Raw genomic sequence first — 16711 nt, 5'->3', positions numbered from 1 at the left:
TACCCCTGCTCCTAGATTTTAACATTTCAGTACAATTATCTGATGAAGGTGGCAAAAAGAATGTATGTTCCACTGAAACGTACGTCGACCATCTCCTTCTGGGGATCCGCTCAGTAAAGATATAATTAGAAAATTGTGAGGAACGCATATAACAAAACTATACAGTGATTCAGATGCACTGTCTTAATGGAAGAAATGCATTTATGAAATGATTTTCATTTTATAAATAAAAAAAAAAAAATCTGCTTATCTTCTTTCACTGCCGGACCCTCATGGTTTTTGTTAAATTGTAATTTTACTTCACATTGTGTCTGCTAGGTGGAATGAGTGGCAAGATATGGACAGAGTATGTTGTGGTTATGCAAGAGTGTGCTGGGGTACAGTAGTAATAGTGTTTGATTCGTTCTTTGACTTTATTTTTGCTAAGTGTGTAATGAAAATCATTATCTTATGATGTTATTTGAGAATTTCCTATGTTTATAAATGAATTGTTATTGTTCTTGAAAATGAAAAATAACGTATGTAAAAAAATAAAAAATAAACTACAGCTATTTAAAAGCTACTGTTATTTCTATATGTATTTCATTATAAAAAAGTACATCTTTTTTTGTGGGGAGCTTTTAAGCCATTGGCTATACTTAAAAGAAATATAGGTCAGCTAGAGGTTTTCCTTCAGTTTTTGTTGGTTTCTTTCCCCTTCCTTAGACCTGAAATTAAATTAGGGGGAACTTTTTTGTCTTTATTGATTAACCTTGCAGCTACTGCCTGGTCAAGAGTACTGCTAGACAGTGCCCAAAAATAGAGGACAGCTCCCTTACCACTGTTCCTTGTGTTGCTAGCCCCTCCCCCAGTCTGTCATCTTGCTCCCCATCACTCTCCTCCCGCTGTCCAACATGTTCCTAGCCCTTTCCAGCTGTCTCTAGTATTGCTTGCCCCCTCCCACTCAGTGTTGGTTCTCTCTCTCCCCCTCTCTTACTTAGGCTGTGGAGTGCTGCTGCGTTGTTGCTTGCTGCCTCCCACCCTGTCCCGCATCGATTGCCCCCTCAAACAATCCTGGTCTATTTTGCTTGCCCCTCCCCTTCCATCACAAAAAAAACCCGGACAAATCCAAATAGCCCTAGCCTATGAAACGCAAGAGCTACAATGACTTTCAGCTATGCTGTACAGCAGAACGGCTGCTGTGCATCATTGTTGAAAGTAATGAAATACATATGTTATGTTGGGCCTAACACTGACCAGGTCATAGGGCTTTTTATTTTTTTCCACTTCAGCTGGTGCTGTACAACATGGCTAAAAACACATTGGCAAAGCCAATACAACTCATATAGGCAGGTTTCTTTCAAACAGAATGTAGGTTCAGATGAGGAAAATCTTTGTTAGATCTAGGGAGGTCGACAAGGTTTGAAAAACCATGCCACTCTTAAAGTGAGTTGCGTATATCAGACAAAACAATCTGACAAAGTGACTAACCTTAAACTAAATGGGGTAAAGTGCTGTTCTAAATCAATTTTCAGAGCAAAAGAAGGTAATACTTTAATAAAACTTGGAATTTCGGGTCAGAGGTAATCTCATCACGAGACAAAAGGAAGTCCTGGAATCTGGTCAACTGAAACATGGGTAGCATTACCGGCCCTGTGGGCCTTCTCAATACCAGAGGAGGTTTGTGATTACTCATCTTGTGAACCTGCAGGGGGTATATCCAACTACCCCATCAGCTGAGTTATTCTCTGTCCAAAAGATTTAAAAAAATACTATTTTGACAATGAAACTCCGCCACGCAGTGGATTCTGAAAATCTCTAGGCTGTGCTAATAAAACGTGTGCAACCGACCAACAACCCCCTCAACACCACTCAATCCGGTATTCAGGCCCAACCACAGTACAGAGACTGCCTCATTGTCCACGATCATCCGGATGTTGTAGGTGGAGGCAGAGGTGACAGCCACCTACTGAATCTCTCCACAGCCTTCAAGCATAGTCTCCCACCCCTTCTTTATCCAACAACTGCATGAAGCCAGCATCCAACACCTTGCACTTCACTGGATTTGCTCCTTCCTGATAGGCCACATTTAGTTAGTCTGCCTGCACATGTGATCTGGCAAAATTGCCATCAATCGGTGCAAGAGAGCCAACTGATAAAGCGAGCTAACCCACTGTCCCATGCTGTATGCTGCAGTGGGAAGAAGCAAAATGCAAAATGACACTAGACTAATGGATAAGGCCTCACTGTGAGCACGCTTGAATGCATACAAGTATGTCTTTTTCTAGTGAATTTTTTGTGAACTATGAAGCAGCTGAAATTCCCAATTCGGAAAACATTAGGCTAGAAAAACTGCAAAATCAGCCTCTAGACCAGACCTAAAAAGATTTATATTGAGCCAGCTACCTGAGCAAACAGCACATGCTTGAAGAAGTTAGAGAACTCTAGTATTTTTCTTCACCCCAGGAGTAGAAAAGGGCACAAGAATTTCATGGATAAGGAGGACTGGGAGAGTCATGAAATGGACTGTACTTACTCAGAGCTCCAGTGTATGTTGGCTGTGTCAGGTCTTTCGGCACCTTGCGGTAGATGTCAAACCTGAACGAGAGATAAAAATCAAGAGGCAATAAGCAAAAGGAATTGTATCAAATCTTGTACCTTTCTCAGGTTATTTCATCCGCATACCATCCCATGCTTTTAACTGTAGAATAGTGCAGCATATCTGAACTGCAAGTTTCACGCCCACAATAGATTTTACACCAATAATCACTGGAATGCTCAAAAAGAAAACAAATATGACTTTTTTGCCAAAGAAACTTTTGAAAGCAGGAAGGAATTGCCCCTGCTCTGCAAATAAGAATAGTCAGAAGCTCTCAAGTGCATTGCAGGCGATAGGCTGTCACCTACGGTAGAGGTCTACGGCCTGCAAAAGCTTTAGTCACAAAAACAGTCTCAGTTGAAGCACTCCCATCTGGGCGGGCAGAATGCTCAAATCTATTATGGTTGGTTTGTTTGTATAATCATTTACGCTGAAACGGGCATGAGTGGATCTTACAATAGTTAACACATGAAGAGAGATGTTGACATCACTTACAGCATCCAAGAGACCCTACCAGATCAAAGAAAATTTCCAGAAAAGCCCCACCTTTCATTCGCATAAAAAAACAGCCATGAAAAGGAGATGATCCATAGGTAGGCCCTATATTAAAAAACCTGCCAGGTGCTGAAAGGCATCTACTGCTTAAAGGTGTTCTAGCAAACAGAATATCTAATACCCGTGTGAAAAAGGGGAGTATAGGCTATGAACTTGCTGAAACGCAGGTCAACAAATTGAAACAAAAAAACAAAATAGACGTTCCCGAGCAAAAACAAGGCAATTAAGCCACTTAAACAGTAAATCTCAGTGTGAGTGACACGAATAATCCAGAGTCCAGTGAATCAAAGATAAGTGTATTCTTCTTTATTTTCCTTAGCCTTCTTTGCTCGCATTAACAGCACCAAGATAAGAACAGTAGCCAACACGTGTTTCGTCTCGGGTAAGTTGCCCGGCGACTTCCTCAGGGCATAACAATAATCACATCCAAAAAATATGTTCATTAATCCACCACATCAATAATGTATTACAAGTAGGTCCATACAATTTTGAACGTCTGTGTACAGTAAATATATATCTCTTAAAACACTTTCTCAATCCCGATCACAAAATCAGATGAAAGGGGTAGGTCAATATATCCAAGGACCAACAAGACGGGGAAGGGAGAGTGCTCCGTTCGCCACCAGTATTCAAAGTACTTTGAATACTGGTGGCGAACGGAGCACTCTCCCTTCCCAGTCTTGTTGGTCCTTGGATATATTGACCTACCCCTTTCATCTGATTTTGTGATCGGGATTGAGAAAGTGTTTTAAGAGATATATATTTACTGTACACAGACGTTCAAAATTGTATGGACCTACTTGTAATACATTATTGATGTGGTGGATTAATGAACATATTTTTTGGATGTGATTATTGTTATGCCCTGAGGAAGTCGCCGGGCAACTTACCCGAGACGAAACACGTGTTGGCTACTGTTCTTATCTTGGTGCTGTTAATGCGAGCAAAGAAGACTAAGGAAAATAAAGAATACACTTATCTTTGATTCACTGGACTCTGGATTATTCGTGTCACTCACACTGAGATTTACTGTTTAAGTGGCTTAATTGCCTTGTTTTTGCTCGGGAACGTCTATTTTGTTTTTTTGTTTTTCCCCTTCACCTTGTGTGACGGAGAAATTTTGGGGCATAGGTGGCTGTCCCTTTGATGTTTCCCTAGAGCACTTCTCTAATTCAGCATCATACTATTGACAGGATCTTGTATATGCGCGAGGGTGTAACCCTGCCATGGTTCTAAGTTTCATCATAACAAATTGAAACAGATAGGGGGTCAGCATAGGCAACAACAGAATGGCGAATACAATAAAAGATTTGGTAAGACATAGTACAAGGAGCCTGTCCGGCTAAAGGACAAATCTGCAGAAACATAACATATGATTACATGGCAATTGTTCAGTTAACAGTATCAAAAGGTATCTAGGCCAATGCATTTCATTGTAGATAGTTAAGACCGCAGTCCCAGTGTGAACTGGGAGCCTAAACATGGTGACTTGTACCAGATGCACTATACCAGGAAAAAGCACTTAATATACACGCCCCTGGCACTAGCAGGAGGCTAGCATGGCCAGTTGCTTTGCTAGAGGTCACAACTAGGGCACGCACAGCCAACAGCAACCTCAAAAGTGGAACGCCAAGCTGGGAAAAATAGCATCAAAGACCAACCACCTGGGTTGGATGAGTGGAACTACTTACACAGCACCCAGGAACCGCGCTGCGCCCCGGCAGGTCTGAGCCCCCAGTAATGCGCGGCTCCCATACATGTCAGCTACCTTTCTGGTATGGCCACCACGAAATGGCGACACCTGGTCGTCTCAGCTCCAGTCGCCTCCAACATAAGGGGGCTGTTTGTATGCCGGCGGAGACTATCTCCGGGAGCCCTGTTTAACCTGCCGCTGTCGCGATCTCTCACGTTGCCCCCCTTAAGGAATGTGCTACCTGAATGCCTGGTACATGAAGCACCTCACTCACCATCTCACGTTGCCACCCTTAAGGAGTGTGCTCCCGGAATGGCTGGTACTCGAAGCACCTCACTCGCCATCTCTCACATTGCCCCCCCCCCCCCCGATATTGAGGGTGCTCCCTGAAGGTCTTGGGCACACCATGGCCTACACGGGGTTCTTCAGAGGCCTGGACACTTCGTGCCTGACTTTAAAATGGCGGCAGCCTCTGCCTTCGCTCCCTCGGCAGCCTAAATGGCAGCCCCAACTCCCTCTCTGGATTACTCCCCTTCCCCCCCCCCCCCCGCTCCTTTTGACCTCTGCCCCTAGTGGGAACATGTTCTTCTGCGACCTGACTATGCAACTGTAGCCCATGCTTCTACTCTAAACTGCTTTTCCTGAACACTGAGACGTGAGCAACATGTCTGATGCCCAGTGGAGCTGCTAGACAGCTATAGAGGAGAATGGCCCTGGAATCCCCCTCGACTGTCACCTACCCAGCCAGACATTGGGCACAGTTTTGTCTCCCTGCTCTGGCTCCTTCTTCGGCTCCCTCTTACGAGTTCTCACAACTCTGCTTTTGTTTACTGTACCTTACTATGCTCCTGTAACTGATGTAACTTGTAACGTAACGATCCTGTGGTAAAGCGCTCCGATACCTCAGTGTCTAGCCTGCGCGATATAGAACTGTGCAAAATCAAACAGTTTTCCCTGATCGCTGAGACCTGAGCAACATGGCAAATGCCCTGTGGAGCTGCTAGACAGCTAAAGAGGAGATGGGCCCTGGTTTCCCCCTCGACCGTCACCTACCCAGCCAGACATTGGACACAGATCCTCGCCGTCTTTTTGCTATGGCTCCTTCCTCCCCTCCTACAAATTCCAGCAACATTGTCTTGTTTACTGTACCTTACTATGTTCTTGTAACGGATGTAACTGTAATGTAACGATCGGAAATGTAAAGTGCTCCGATACCCTCTAGGGTCTGGTTCCCGCTATATAAAACCTTAAAAATAAATAAAACGAGCCAAGTCCCCTTCACCCTGGACGAGGTAAACAAACCTCTAATTACGTTTGCAGTGTGTTTATTTAATGGCACAGCTCAGATTAAGTCTGCACTCAGAATATTGGTTTCCCTCTTGCAACCAACCAAAAACAAAGAAAGAAACTGTAATAGATATAGTGGAGTTCCAAATATAAGGTTCCCATATGCTGGTAACCGACTAGAAGGAGAAGCAGTTGTGCCTGCCTGGGTATCCAAAGGTCTAGCTCCTTCCATGCCAGGGCAAAGGCAGGCAGCCTATCTGGCCACATCAGCGTGAGCATCTCCACCAAGGGTTTTCTATTTTAACTTCTATGACCAACACATGCCATTCAGTCACTTTCCATTTAATACTGCGCTGCATATGAAACACAAATGATATCACAAGTTTTATGGGACTTGGACAAATACAGAGCTAAATATGGAACGGAAAACAGTGTTTTGGGTTTGAGTGGACAGAAAATGTGAGAAACGGCCTGTTCTGCAAACTACTTTTCAGAAGAAAGGGAGGAGGGCATCTGCACAGAGTGAGATAGAGATGATGGGCTACTGAGAAAGTGAGGCACATAATTCATCGAAACTTAGAGAAGTTACTGATGGGAAGATGCGTCCTTGTGTCAGTGGAGGACAGCCCCAGAGAGAAGACTGCTTCTCTTCAACTCCAACTAAACTTCCAGACATAGGCCGAAGGCCAGTGGTCTGCAACAGAGAGAATGGACACAGAATGCTGGCAAGCACTAGGTATGGAAGTAACTGAATAGTGCCATATCTGAAGAGCAAACAAGCCTTTGACGGCTGACTGATACCATCAAAGCAGTGACCAAGTGATGTGGAATAAGCTCCTCACCCAATATCTTGGCAGCACTGCAACATAACTGCACCACATCTTATAGATTCCATTCCCTCCCTTGCTAGTTATTGCCACTCACTCCAACACCACTTCCATCAAGTACAACTTTATCAGTTCCTCGTGCCCCAGCACTCAGAGATGAGTTTCCTCTCCAGACCAACCATGGTCTTCTAGTTAACGCCTTTGGTGCTGATCTTCAAACACTCACTTGCTCTACCTCATGTTACCTTGGTGTATGAAGAGTGGGCCAAAGTGCTTTCAAATAGCACATGTTAAGTCATGAAAATTAAAAACAAACAATAGGCCTTCTTGAACTATCAGGTCTACTATGCTCCGAATCTACTAACACCAGTTAATGAGGCAGAGGTACAAGATAGAAAGCCACACTTTATTAAGTCAGCTGTGATATAATGATGATCAGTCCTAATTTCTTAATGGTCATGGGTGCAAGGCTAGGCAGCTAGCGTATTTAAGTTCTGTTGGCCAGGTTCTCAGTATATAGCCTTAAAATCAATAGTGATGATAGATGGTACAAACAGACCAGTTTATAAAGTATTGCAACTGGTTAAGTGATCCGTCATGGGTCAGTACTCACAAGTCAGATACAATTCGGAGACAGCCCGGCTGATGTCCAAACTGGTCATTCGTAGTTAAACCAGCACATATGAATACTGGTGCTGCACAGCATAAGAATTACATATCCCGACAGTACCATATTAAAAAGGTCCTCTACCTCGAAATGGACTAGATTCAGCCAAGATTTTCTGTTGGCAGTGGCACCTACAGGATGAGGAACACCTACTTGACACACAGGCTCAAAACTTGGGTGGCAGCAACAAGGATTTAGGGTTTGAGGTGAACCGGGACGTCAAACCTATTCAGAACAAGCAAAAGAGAATTCTATATTTTCCATAAAGATAATTGCAAATGTGCTTGAATCGGGGTGACCAGATGTAGCTCTCCATCACTACTTGAAGGTCTCTAGCATCAAGGTTAAAAACACATACCCCTCTCAGAATGGAATGGACAAATATGGATTGTAAAGAGCAATGACATAATATAGAATGGAGAGAGAGAGAGAGAATATATATATATATTCACTGAAAAAACCATAGGTTTCACACATGTTATAGTTAGCGGAAATTTTACTGATAAAAAACTAATGAAATTGCCCCGTTATAGTTAGTGCTGGCAACTATAACTCACGCGACCGCAATCCTCTGCTGATGCTAATACTGTATTTAGACACTTATTTGCCCATGTCTTCTTCCATACATTTTTAGCTATACATATATTACAAATATTTTTTTTTATAAAGACACATATGTCATCAGCAGAAGATTGCGGTCGCGTGAGTTATAGTTGCCAGCACTAACTATAACGGGGCAATTTCATTGGTTTTTTATCAGTAAAATTTCCGCTAACTATAACATGTGTGAAACCTATGGTTTTCAGTGAATTTGCAAGGTTTTTTAAATGCTAATTCCTAACTATAACGTGTGTGAAACCTATGGTTTGTTCAGTGAATTTGTACGGTTTTTTAAATGCTAAGTTACTTTACGCCATTCGAGGCGTGCGCGCCCACTTAACGCAGTGCGTTCCGTGCACGGTTTTTATCAACTTTAATAAGCCCTGTACATTTGGTGGCCTTCGGCCACCAAAAGCACAGGGGGTGGGGTCAATGTGGATAGTGTTTTTTTATTTCGATTTTATAATTTCATGTTGCCAAAATACAGTTTTTTTACTGATGTAATAAGCCCTGTACATTTGGTGGGCTACGGCCACCAAAAGCACAGGGGGTGGGGTAAGTGTGGATAGTGTTTTTTTTATTTCGATTTTTTACCGTACGCTTACGGTAAGCGTACGGTAAGCGTACTCGGCAAAATTGCCGAAAAAAAAATAAAACCGTTTTTGCTCTTGGGGGATGTTTGGGGACTCCCTCAACATGACTATGTGGCAGGGAGTTGTCAAAACAGCCCCGTAACATGTTTTTGGGCATCATGTTTGATAAATAACACTCAGTGCGAGAGACAAAATGGCGGACGCCGCTTCCTGGTTTCGGCCGATTCGAATGTTTACTAAGATCTAAGAGCCAATCAGAATCGCGCTCGCCACCGTACGCGTACGGTAAGCGGGCTCAGATATATATATATATAGATTTAAAGGCTATTTTCTCAGAATCTACTGAACAGATTTACACCAAACCTACAAAAGGCACTTCCTTGACATAGGGACTACCTCTCTGCCAAATTTCTAGTAATTCTGTTCAGCCGTTCGGGCTGTAGCTCTGTCTAAAGGTCCTATGGAAAAATGCATGGGAAAAACGTGTTTTGGGACCCCCCTTTTATCTCAGCCCCCGCTTGACGAATCCCCCCGAGACTTTCAGGGTAGGAGCGGAGCGTAGCGCCCCACCTATTTTGAGAAATTCGCGAGGATTCATCGACCGGCGCCAAAGTTATTCAAAATAGAATGTTGCGGATTTCCTATGGAAAAGGGGTCCTAACTATAACTACCTACTGGCGACCGCCAGTAGGTAATTATATATATATATATAATGTAATTCCACCGTTATAGTTAGTTCAGATAACTATAAAACTCGAGGGACCGCCACTATCACAAGGATGATGTCATGAGTGATGTAATATGTGACGTCATGAGCACTGGATTGCAGGCACGCGAGTTATAGTTATCTGAACTAACTATAACGGTGGAATTTCATTGTTTTTTTACGAGTGAAATGTCGACCTAACTATAACATGTGTGAAACCTATGGTTTTTTTTAAGTGTGTATATATATATCTATATATATATATATATATATATATATATATATATATATATATATATATATATATATATATATATATCTCTATCTATCTATCTATCTATCTATCTATCTATCTATCTATATATCTATATATATATATATATTATCTACTGGCGGTCGCCAGTAGATAGTTATAGTTAGAATCGTGTTTCCATAGGAAATCTGCAACATTCTATTTGGAATAACTTTGGCGCAGATTGACTAATCCTAGCGAAATTTTCAAAATAGGTGGGGCGCTCCGCTCCTTCCCTGAAAGTCTCGGGGGGATTAGTCAAGCGGGGGCTGAGAAAAAGAGGGGGGCCCAAAACGCGTTTTCCCCCATGCATTTTTCCATAGGACCTTTAGTCCAAGCTACAGCCCGAACGGCTGAACAGAATTACTTGAAATTTGGCAGAGGGGTAGTCCTCAGGTCAGGGATGTGCCTTTTGCAGGTCTGGTGTAAATCTGTTCAGTATTTCCTGAGAAAATAGCATGTAAAAGCATATATCTATCTATAAGCTCGCACCATGCGCGTACGGTAAAACTTACCGTACACGCACGCTGCCGTGCGCGATTCCGATTGGTTGTTAGATCTTAGTAAACATTCGAATCGGTCAAAACCAGGAAGTGTCGGCCGCCATTTTGTCTCTCGCAGTCTGAGGGGGTGAAAAACAAAGGTGGAGAACGTGGAAAGGGGGCAGGGTGGACAATTCCTGACCCCCTAGCCTTTGTCAAGGGGTCCCAGAAGGACCCCCAAGGGCCAAAATTTCTTTTAATGTGGTTTCAAAAAAATCGCAGAGTGCGCGTAGCGTGCGCATACGGTAGAAACAGAAAAATTTCGCGAACTGCGTAACGTGGGCGTGCGAAGCGCACTGAGCACCCACAGTGCACGCACGGTGCACAAAACGCACCGTGCTCGTACGGTGAAAAACCTTTTAAAAAAAAAAAATATATATATATATATATATATATAAATATATAAATATAACTCAGCATTTAAAAAAAACGTACAAATTCACTGAAAAAAAAATAGGTTTCACACACGTTATAGGTAGGAATTAGTATTTAAAAAACCTTGCAAATTCACTTAAAAGACCATAGGTTTCACACATGTTATAGTTAACTGGACATTTCACTCGTGAAAAACCATTGAAATTCCCCCGTTATAGTTAGTGCAGGCAACTATAACTCACGCGACCGCAATCCTCGGCTGATGACGTCAGTTATTACATCACTGATGACATATGTGTCTTTCTGAAAAAAAAATATTTGTAATACATGTATAGCTAAAAATTAATGGAAGAAGACATGGGTAAATAAGTGTCTAAATACAGTGATGTAATATCTGACGTCATCAGCAGAGGATTGCGGTCGCGTGAGTTATAGTTGCCTGCACTAACTATAACGGGGGAATTTCAATGGTTTTTCACGAGTGAAATGTCCAGCTAACTATAACATGTGTGAAACCTATGGTTTTTTTCAGTATATATATATATATATATATATATATATATATATATATATATATATATCCAGACGCACAATCACGGAAGTCCGGCGCTTCAGGCGTGGCGGTCCTGGATGGGCTCCGTCATCCCCTTGTATCACACACCGACTTTTGCTTTTACAAAAGAAATCCAGGACACGCAGGAATCTTTGTTGAAAAGGATTTAATGGGCGAGGTAGCGCCTCACCAACGCGTTTCGCTTGACAGCTTTTTCACGGTATTATATATATAACCTACTGGCGGTCGCCAGTAGGTAGTTATAGTTAGGACCACGTTTCCATAGGAAATCCGCAACATTCTATTTTGAATAACTTTGGCGCCGGTCGACGAATCCTCGCGAATTTTTCAAAATAGGTGGGGCGCTACGCTCCGCTCCTACCCTGAAAGTCTCGGGGGGATTCGTCAAGCGGGGGCTGAGATAAAAGGGGGGTCCCAAAACGCGTTTTTCCCATGCATTTTTCCATAGGACCTTTAGACAGGGCTACAGCCCGAACGGCTGAACAGAATTACTAGAAATTTGGCAGAGAGGTAGTCCTCAGGTCAAGGAAATGCCTTGTGTAGGTTTGGTGTAAATCTGTTCAGTAGATTTTGAGAAAATAGCCTTTAAATCAATATATATATCTGAGCCAGCTTACGGTACGCTTACCGTACGCGTACGGTGGCGTGCGCGAGCGCGATTCTGATTGGCTCTTAGATCTTAGTAAACATTCGAATCGGCCGAAACCAGGAAGCGGCGGCCGCCATTTTCTCTCTCGCACTGAGTGATTTCTAAAATATAAAGCCCAAAAACATGTAAAGGGGCTGTTTAGACAGCTCCCACACACAGCCATGTTGAGGGAGTCCCCAAAGATCCCCCAAGGCCAAAAACGGAATTTTTATTTTTTCGGTAATTTCGCCGATTACGCTTACCGTACGCGTACGGTAAAAAAAAATTTAAAAAATTATCCACACTCTCCACCCCGTGTGCAATTGGTGCCCGCTGGGCATCAATTGTGCATGGCTTATTAGAGATGAGAAACTAAAATATTTAAAAAAAAAAATAAAAAAAAAAATTATCCACACTCTCTCCACCCCATGTGCAAATGGTGCCCGAAGGGCACCATTTGTGCATGGCTTATAAAATATACGAAAAAATTAAAATATTACCTTTCAAAACGAAGTGCATCATATGTCCTCCATGTGCGCACGGTGCGCGAAGCGCATCGTGCGTACATGGCCCATCTAGCGTAACGTGGGCACGCGGTGCGCGTAGCGCACCACGTGCCCACCGTGCGTGCACGGCACTAACTACGTAAAGTGGGCGCGCACGCCACGAATGGCGTAAAGTAACTTAGCATTTAAAAAACCGTACAAATTCACTGAAAAAACCATAGGTTTCACACATGTTATAGTTAGCGGAAATTTTACTGATAAAAAAACCAATGAAATTCCCCCGTTATAGTTAGTGCAGGCAACTATAACTCACGCGACCGCAATCTTCTGCTGATGACATATGTGTCTTTATGAAAAAAAAATATTTGTAATATATGTATAGCTAAAAATGTATGGAAGAAGACATGGGCAAATAAGTGTCTAAATACAGTATTAGCATCAGCAGAGGATTGCGGTCGCGTGAGTTATAGTTGCCTGCACTAACTATAACGGGGGAATTTCATTGGTTTTTTATCGGTAAAATTTCCGCTAACTATAACATGTGTGAAACCTATGGTTTTTTCAGTGAATATATATATATATCTACATATACACATTATCTACTGGCGGTCGCCAGTAGATAGTTATAGTTAGGACCGTGTTTCCATAGGAAATCCGCAACATTCTATTTGGAATAACTTTGGCGCCGGTCGACGAATCCTCGCGAAATTTTCAAAACTAATGGGGCGCTACGCTACGCTCCTACCCTGAAAGTCTAGGGGGGGGGGGGATTCGTCAAGCGGGGGCTGAGAAAAAAGGGGGGTCCCAAAACGAGTTTTCCCCATGCATTTTTCCATAGGACCTTTAGTCCGAGCTACAGCCCGAACGGCTGAACAGAATTACTTGAAATTTGGCAGAGAGGTAGTCCTCAGGTCAAGGATGTGCCTTTTGTAGGTCTGGTGTAAATCTGTTCAGTAGGTCCTGAGAAAATAGCATTTAAATCAATATATATATATATATATATATATATATATATATATATATATATATATATATATATATATATATATCTCTGTAAGCGCGCTCCGTGCGCGAGCTCAATTCTGATTGGCGGTTACAGGACTGTAAACATTCGAATCGGTCGAAATCAGGAAGTGTCGGCCGCCATTTTCTGTCTCTCGCACTGAGAAACAAAGGTGGGGAACGTGAAAAAGGGGGCAACGAAGAGAGTTGCAGACCCCCTAGTGTGTGTCAGGGGGTCCAAGAAGGACCCAAAAGTACGGAAAATACATTTAATAATTTTTTTTTAAAAATCGCGGAGTGCGCGTACGGTAAGCTTACCGTACGCGCGCGGCAAAAAAAAAAAAATAAAGAAGTAACAATCACATTTATTAAAATAAATTAAAGGACCCACAAGGGAGAAAATAACAAATGTTACTGTGTAAAAAAAGGCGAGGCGCGCACGGCATAACGTGGGTGCTCGGTGTGCGAAGCGCACCGAGCGCGCAGGGTGTGCGCACAGTGAAAAACCAGAAAAAAATAAAAAATAAATACATAACTTAGCATTTACAAAACCGTACAAATTCACTGAAAAAACCATAGGTTTCACACACGTTATAGTTAGCTGTACATTTCACTCGTAAAAAACCAATGAAATTCCACGTTATAGTTAGATCAGGTAACTATAACTTGCGCGACCGCAATGCACAATGTGTCATTTCAGATGTCATCATTGATGTCATGAGTGATGTCACTGACCATGTCATAAGTGATGTAATATGTGACGTCATCAGCAGTTTATTGTGGGCGCGCAAGTTATAGTTACCTGATCTAACTATAACGTGGAATTTCATTGTTTTTTTACGAGTGAAATGTACAGCTAACTATAACTTGTGTGAAACCTATGGTTTTTTAAATGAATATATATATACACAAAATATATATATATATATACACACACACACACACACACACACACACACACACACATATATTCTGCTGGCGGTCACCAGTAGATAGTTCTAGTTAGGACCTATTTTCCATAGGAAATCCGCAACATTCTATTCCCAATAAGTCTGGCGCCAATTGACGAATCTTCGTGAAATTTTCCAAACTTTTGGCCAGCTCTGCTCCGCTCCTACCATGAAAGTTCCGTGGTGATTCGTCAAGCAGGGTTCAGAGGAAAAACGGGGGGTCCCAAAACGAGTTTTCAGGATCTGTTGTCGCAGCTACAGTCCGAACTGCTGAACAGAATTACACCAAATTTGGCAAAGAGGTAGTCCTCATTTCAAACTTGTGCCTTTTGCTTAAATGGTGTAAATCCGTTCAGTAGTTCCTGAGAAAATTAGGGGGAAAAAGTTAGTGATATCTATGGCCGGGGAGGATCCGCGCACCCTCCCCGCACCCTTCCCAAACCCTCCCGAGCACGAGCTGAATGCTAATTGGCTGCCAACACTCTGAATCAGGAAGTGTTGGCAGCCATCTTGTGTCTCGGTAGAACCGAGGCACAAGAAAACCGAAAAAAAGGCAGAAAACGCGACAAGGGGCAGGGTAGAAACACCCTGACCCCCTAGGCCTGCTCAGGGGATCCCACAAGGACCCCCCCAAAAATGTTTTTGTTTTAAATCGCAGGGCAGGAGCCTCGCGGCTCCCACCCTGCCATTGTAAACTGCTTTACTTCATTGAAGCGAGAGCAGGGAAACCTGCTCTCGCTTCAATGAAGCAAAAACGAACATGTGGAAAAGCAATGCCGGCTCCCACAGGAAGCGGGGAGCCGGCTGGGACCGTGGGGGGGGGGGCATTGGGACCCCCCCACGGTCCCCAACGAGATGGCCAGGCCCCGGGGATGGGGTCCCCGGGGCCAGTAGTGGCCCGGGAGGGGGGCCACGTGCCCCCCCCCCCCTCCTAAAAATTAAAAAAATAAGAAAACAGCCCCGGAGGATGGGGTTCCTGGGGACACATGGGGGGGTGGGGGAGCCAAGGCCGCCCCCCTCCAAAAACAAAACATTAAAAGAAAGGCCATGCCCCGGGGGATGGGGTCCCCGGGGCAAATTATGGCCTTGGGAGGGGGGCCACGCGGCCCACGTTCCCGATTATTATTTTTTTTTTATAAATAATTTACAAATTGGGGGCAGGCCCTGGGGGCTGGGGTCCCCAGGGCCAAAAAAATAAGAAGGGGGGGCTACACAGCCCCCCCCCCTTCTTAAAAAGATATTTTTTTAAAACAGGATCGGGTTATTTTTTTTAAAAACAGGATCGGAAGGAGGCCACGCCCCTCCTTTCATAACTCTGCAAACGCGCCCCCTGGGGCGTTTCAGAGGGGGGAACGAATTCCCCTTCAATACTGGGGGTCCCTGAGGGCCAACTAACCCACCGGGAACCTCCAGTATGTGCCAGGGGGCTGCGTTGCAGAGAGGTGTAATGAGGCCATGCCCCTTTTTACACCTCTCTGCATTGCAGCTCCCTGGCGCTTACTGGAGGTACCTGGTGGGCTAGTTGGCCGCCAGGGGACCTCAGGATTCAAGGGGACTTAATCTCCCAACTTAAAACGCGCCACGGGGCGCGTTTGCACAGTGGTGAAGGTAGCGGGCAGGGCCGGAGGTGATACTGTGCAAACACGCCCTGTGGCACGTTTTAAGTTGGGGAATTCATTCCTCTTCAATCCAGAGTTCCCCTAGGGGACAACTAGCCCACCAGATACCCCCAGTAAGCGCCACAGAGCTGTGTTGCAGAGTGTTGTAAAAAGGGGTGTGGCCTCTCTGCAATGCAGCTCCCTGGCGCATACTGGAGGTACCTGGTGGGCTCGTTGGCGCCCAGGGGACCTCAGGATTGAAGAGGAATTAATTACCCTATTTAAAACGCGCCAAAGGGTGTGATTGCACACACGTCACCTCAGGCCCCTCCCCCTTCCTTCACAATTGTACAAATATGCCTCTAAAATCAGCCGAACTACGAATTCCGATTTACTCACCTGTAATCAGGAGAGAACCCAGTGCTGCATCTTTTAGCCCAGCACAGACCCTGAAAAGTAATTCTAAGCGTACTTACTAGTAACTTGTATTACCTTCCATAGGAATCCATTGTGTGGTTTTCACCAGAAAAGTTTCTAAGTGTCTATTTTCACAAACTAAAAATATTCCTAAAAAATAGTCTGTATGACTTAAACACATTCTTTCAACTGTTTACAGGAGGTTGGCCAATGCTGGATCCAGGATCCACCACCGAGTAAGAAAAAGTAACGATAACACTACTTACCTGCTAAGTGAATTTTCTACCATAGGATAATATTGGTGATTCTATGGGAAAAAGT

General features: G+C 43.7%; 1 protein-coding gene across 2 annotated transcripts in view; it reads right to left on the bottom strand.

The window, feature by feature from the left end:
- Nucleotides 1–16711, bottom strand: part of ERGIC1 (endoplasmic reticulum-golgi intermediate compartment 1) — a 335849-nt gene that overhangs the window by 258030 nt on the left and 61108 nt on the right. For both annotated transcript variants that reach the window (XM_085618080.1, XM_085618079.1), the window contains exon 2: nt 2516–2577. In XM_085618080.1, coding sequence (XP_085474206.1) covers nt 2516–2577 — 62 coding nt within the window. The remainder of the gene's footprint in view (nt 1–2515; nt 2578–16711) is intronic.

This window comes from Triturus cristatus, chromosome 7, assembly GCF_964204655.1.
Source record: "Triturus cristatus chromosome 7, aTriCri1.1, whole genome shotgun sequence".
NCBI classification, from domain to species: Eukaryota; Metazoa; Chordata; class Amphibia; order Caudata; family Salamandridae; genus Triturus; species Triturus cristatus.
This window is presented reverse-complemented; position numbering and strand designations above follow the sequence as displayed.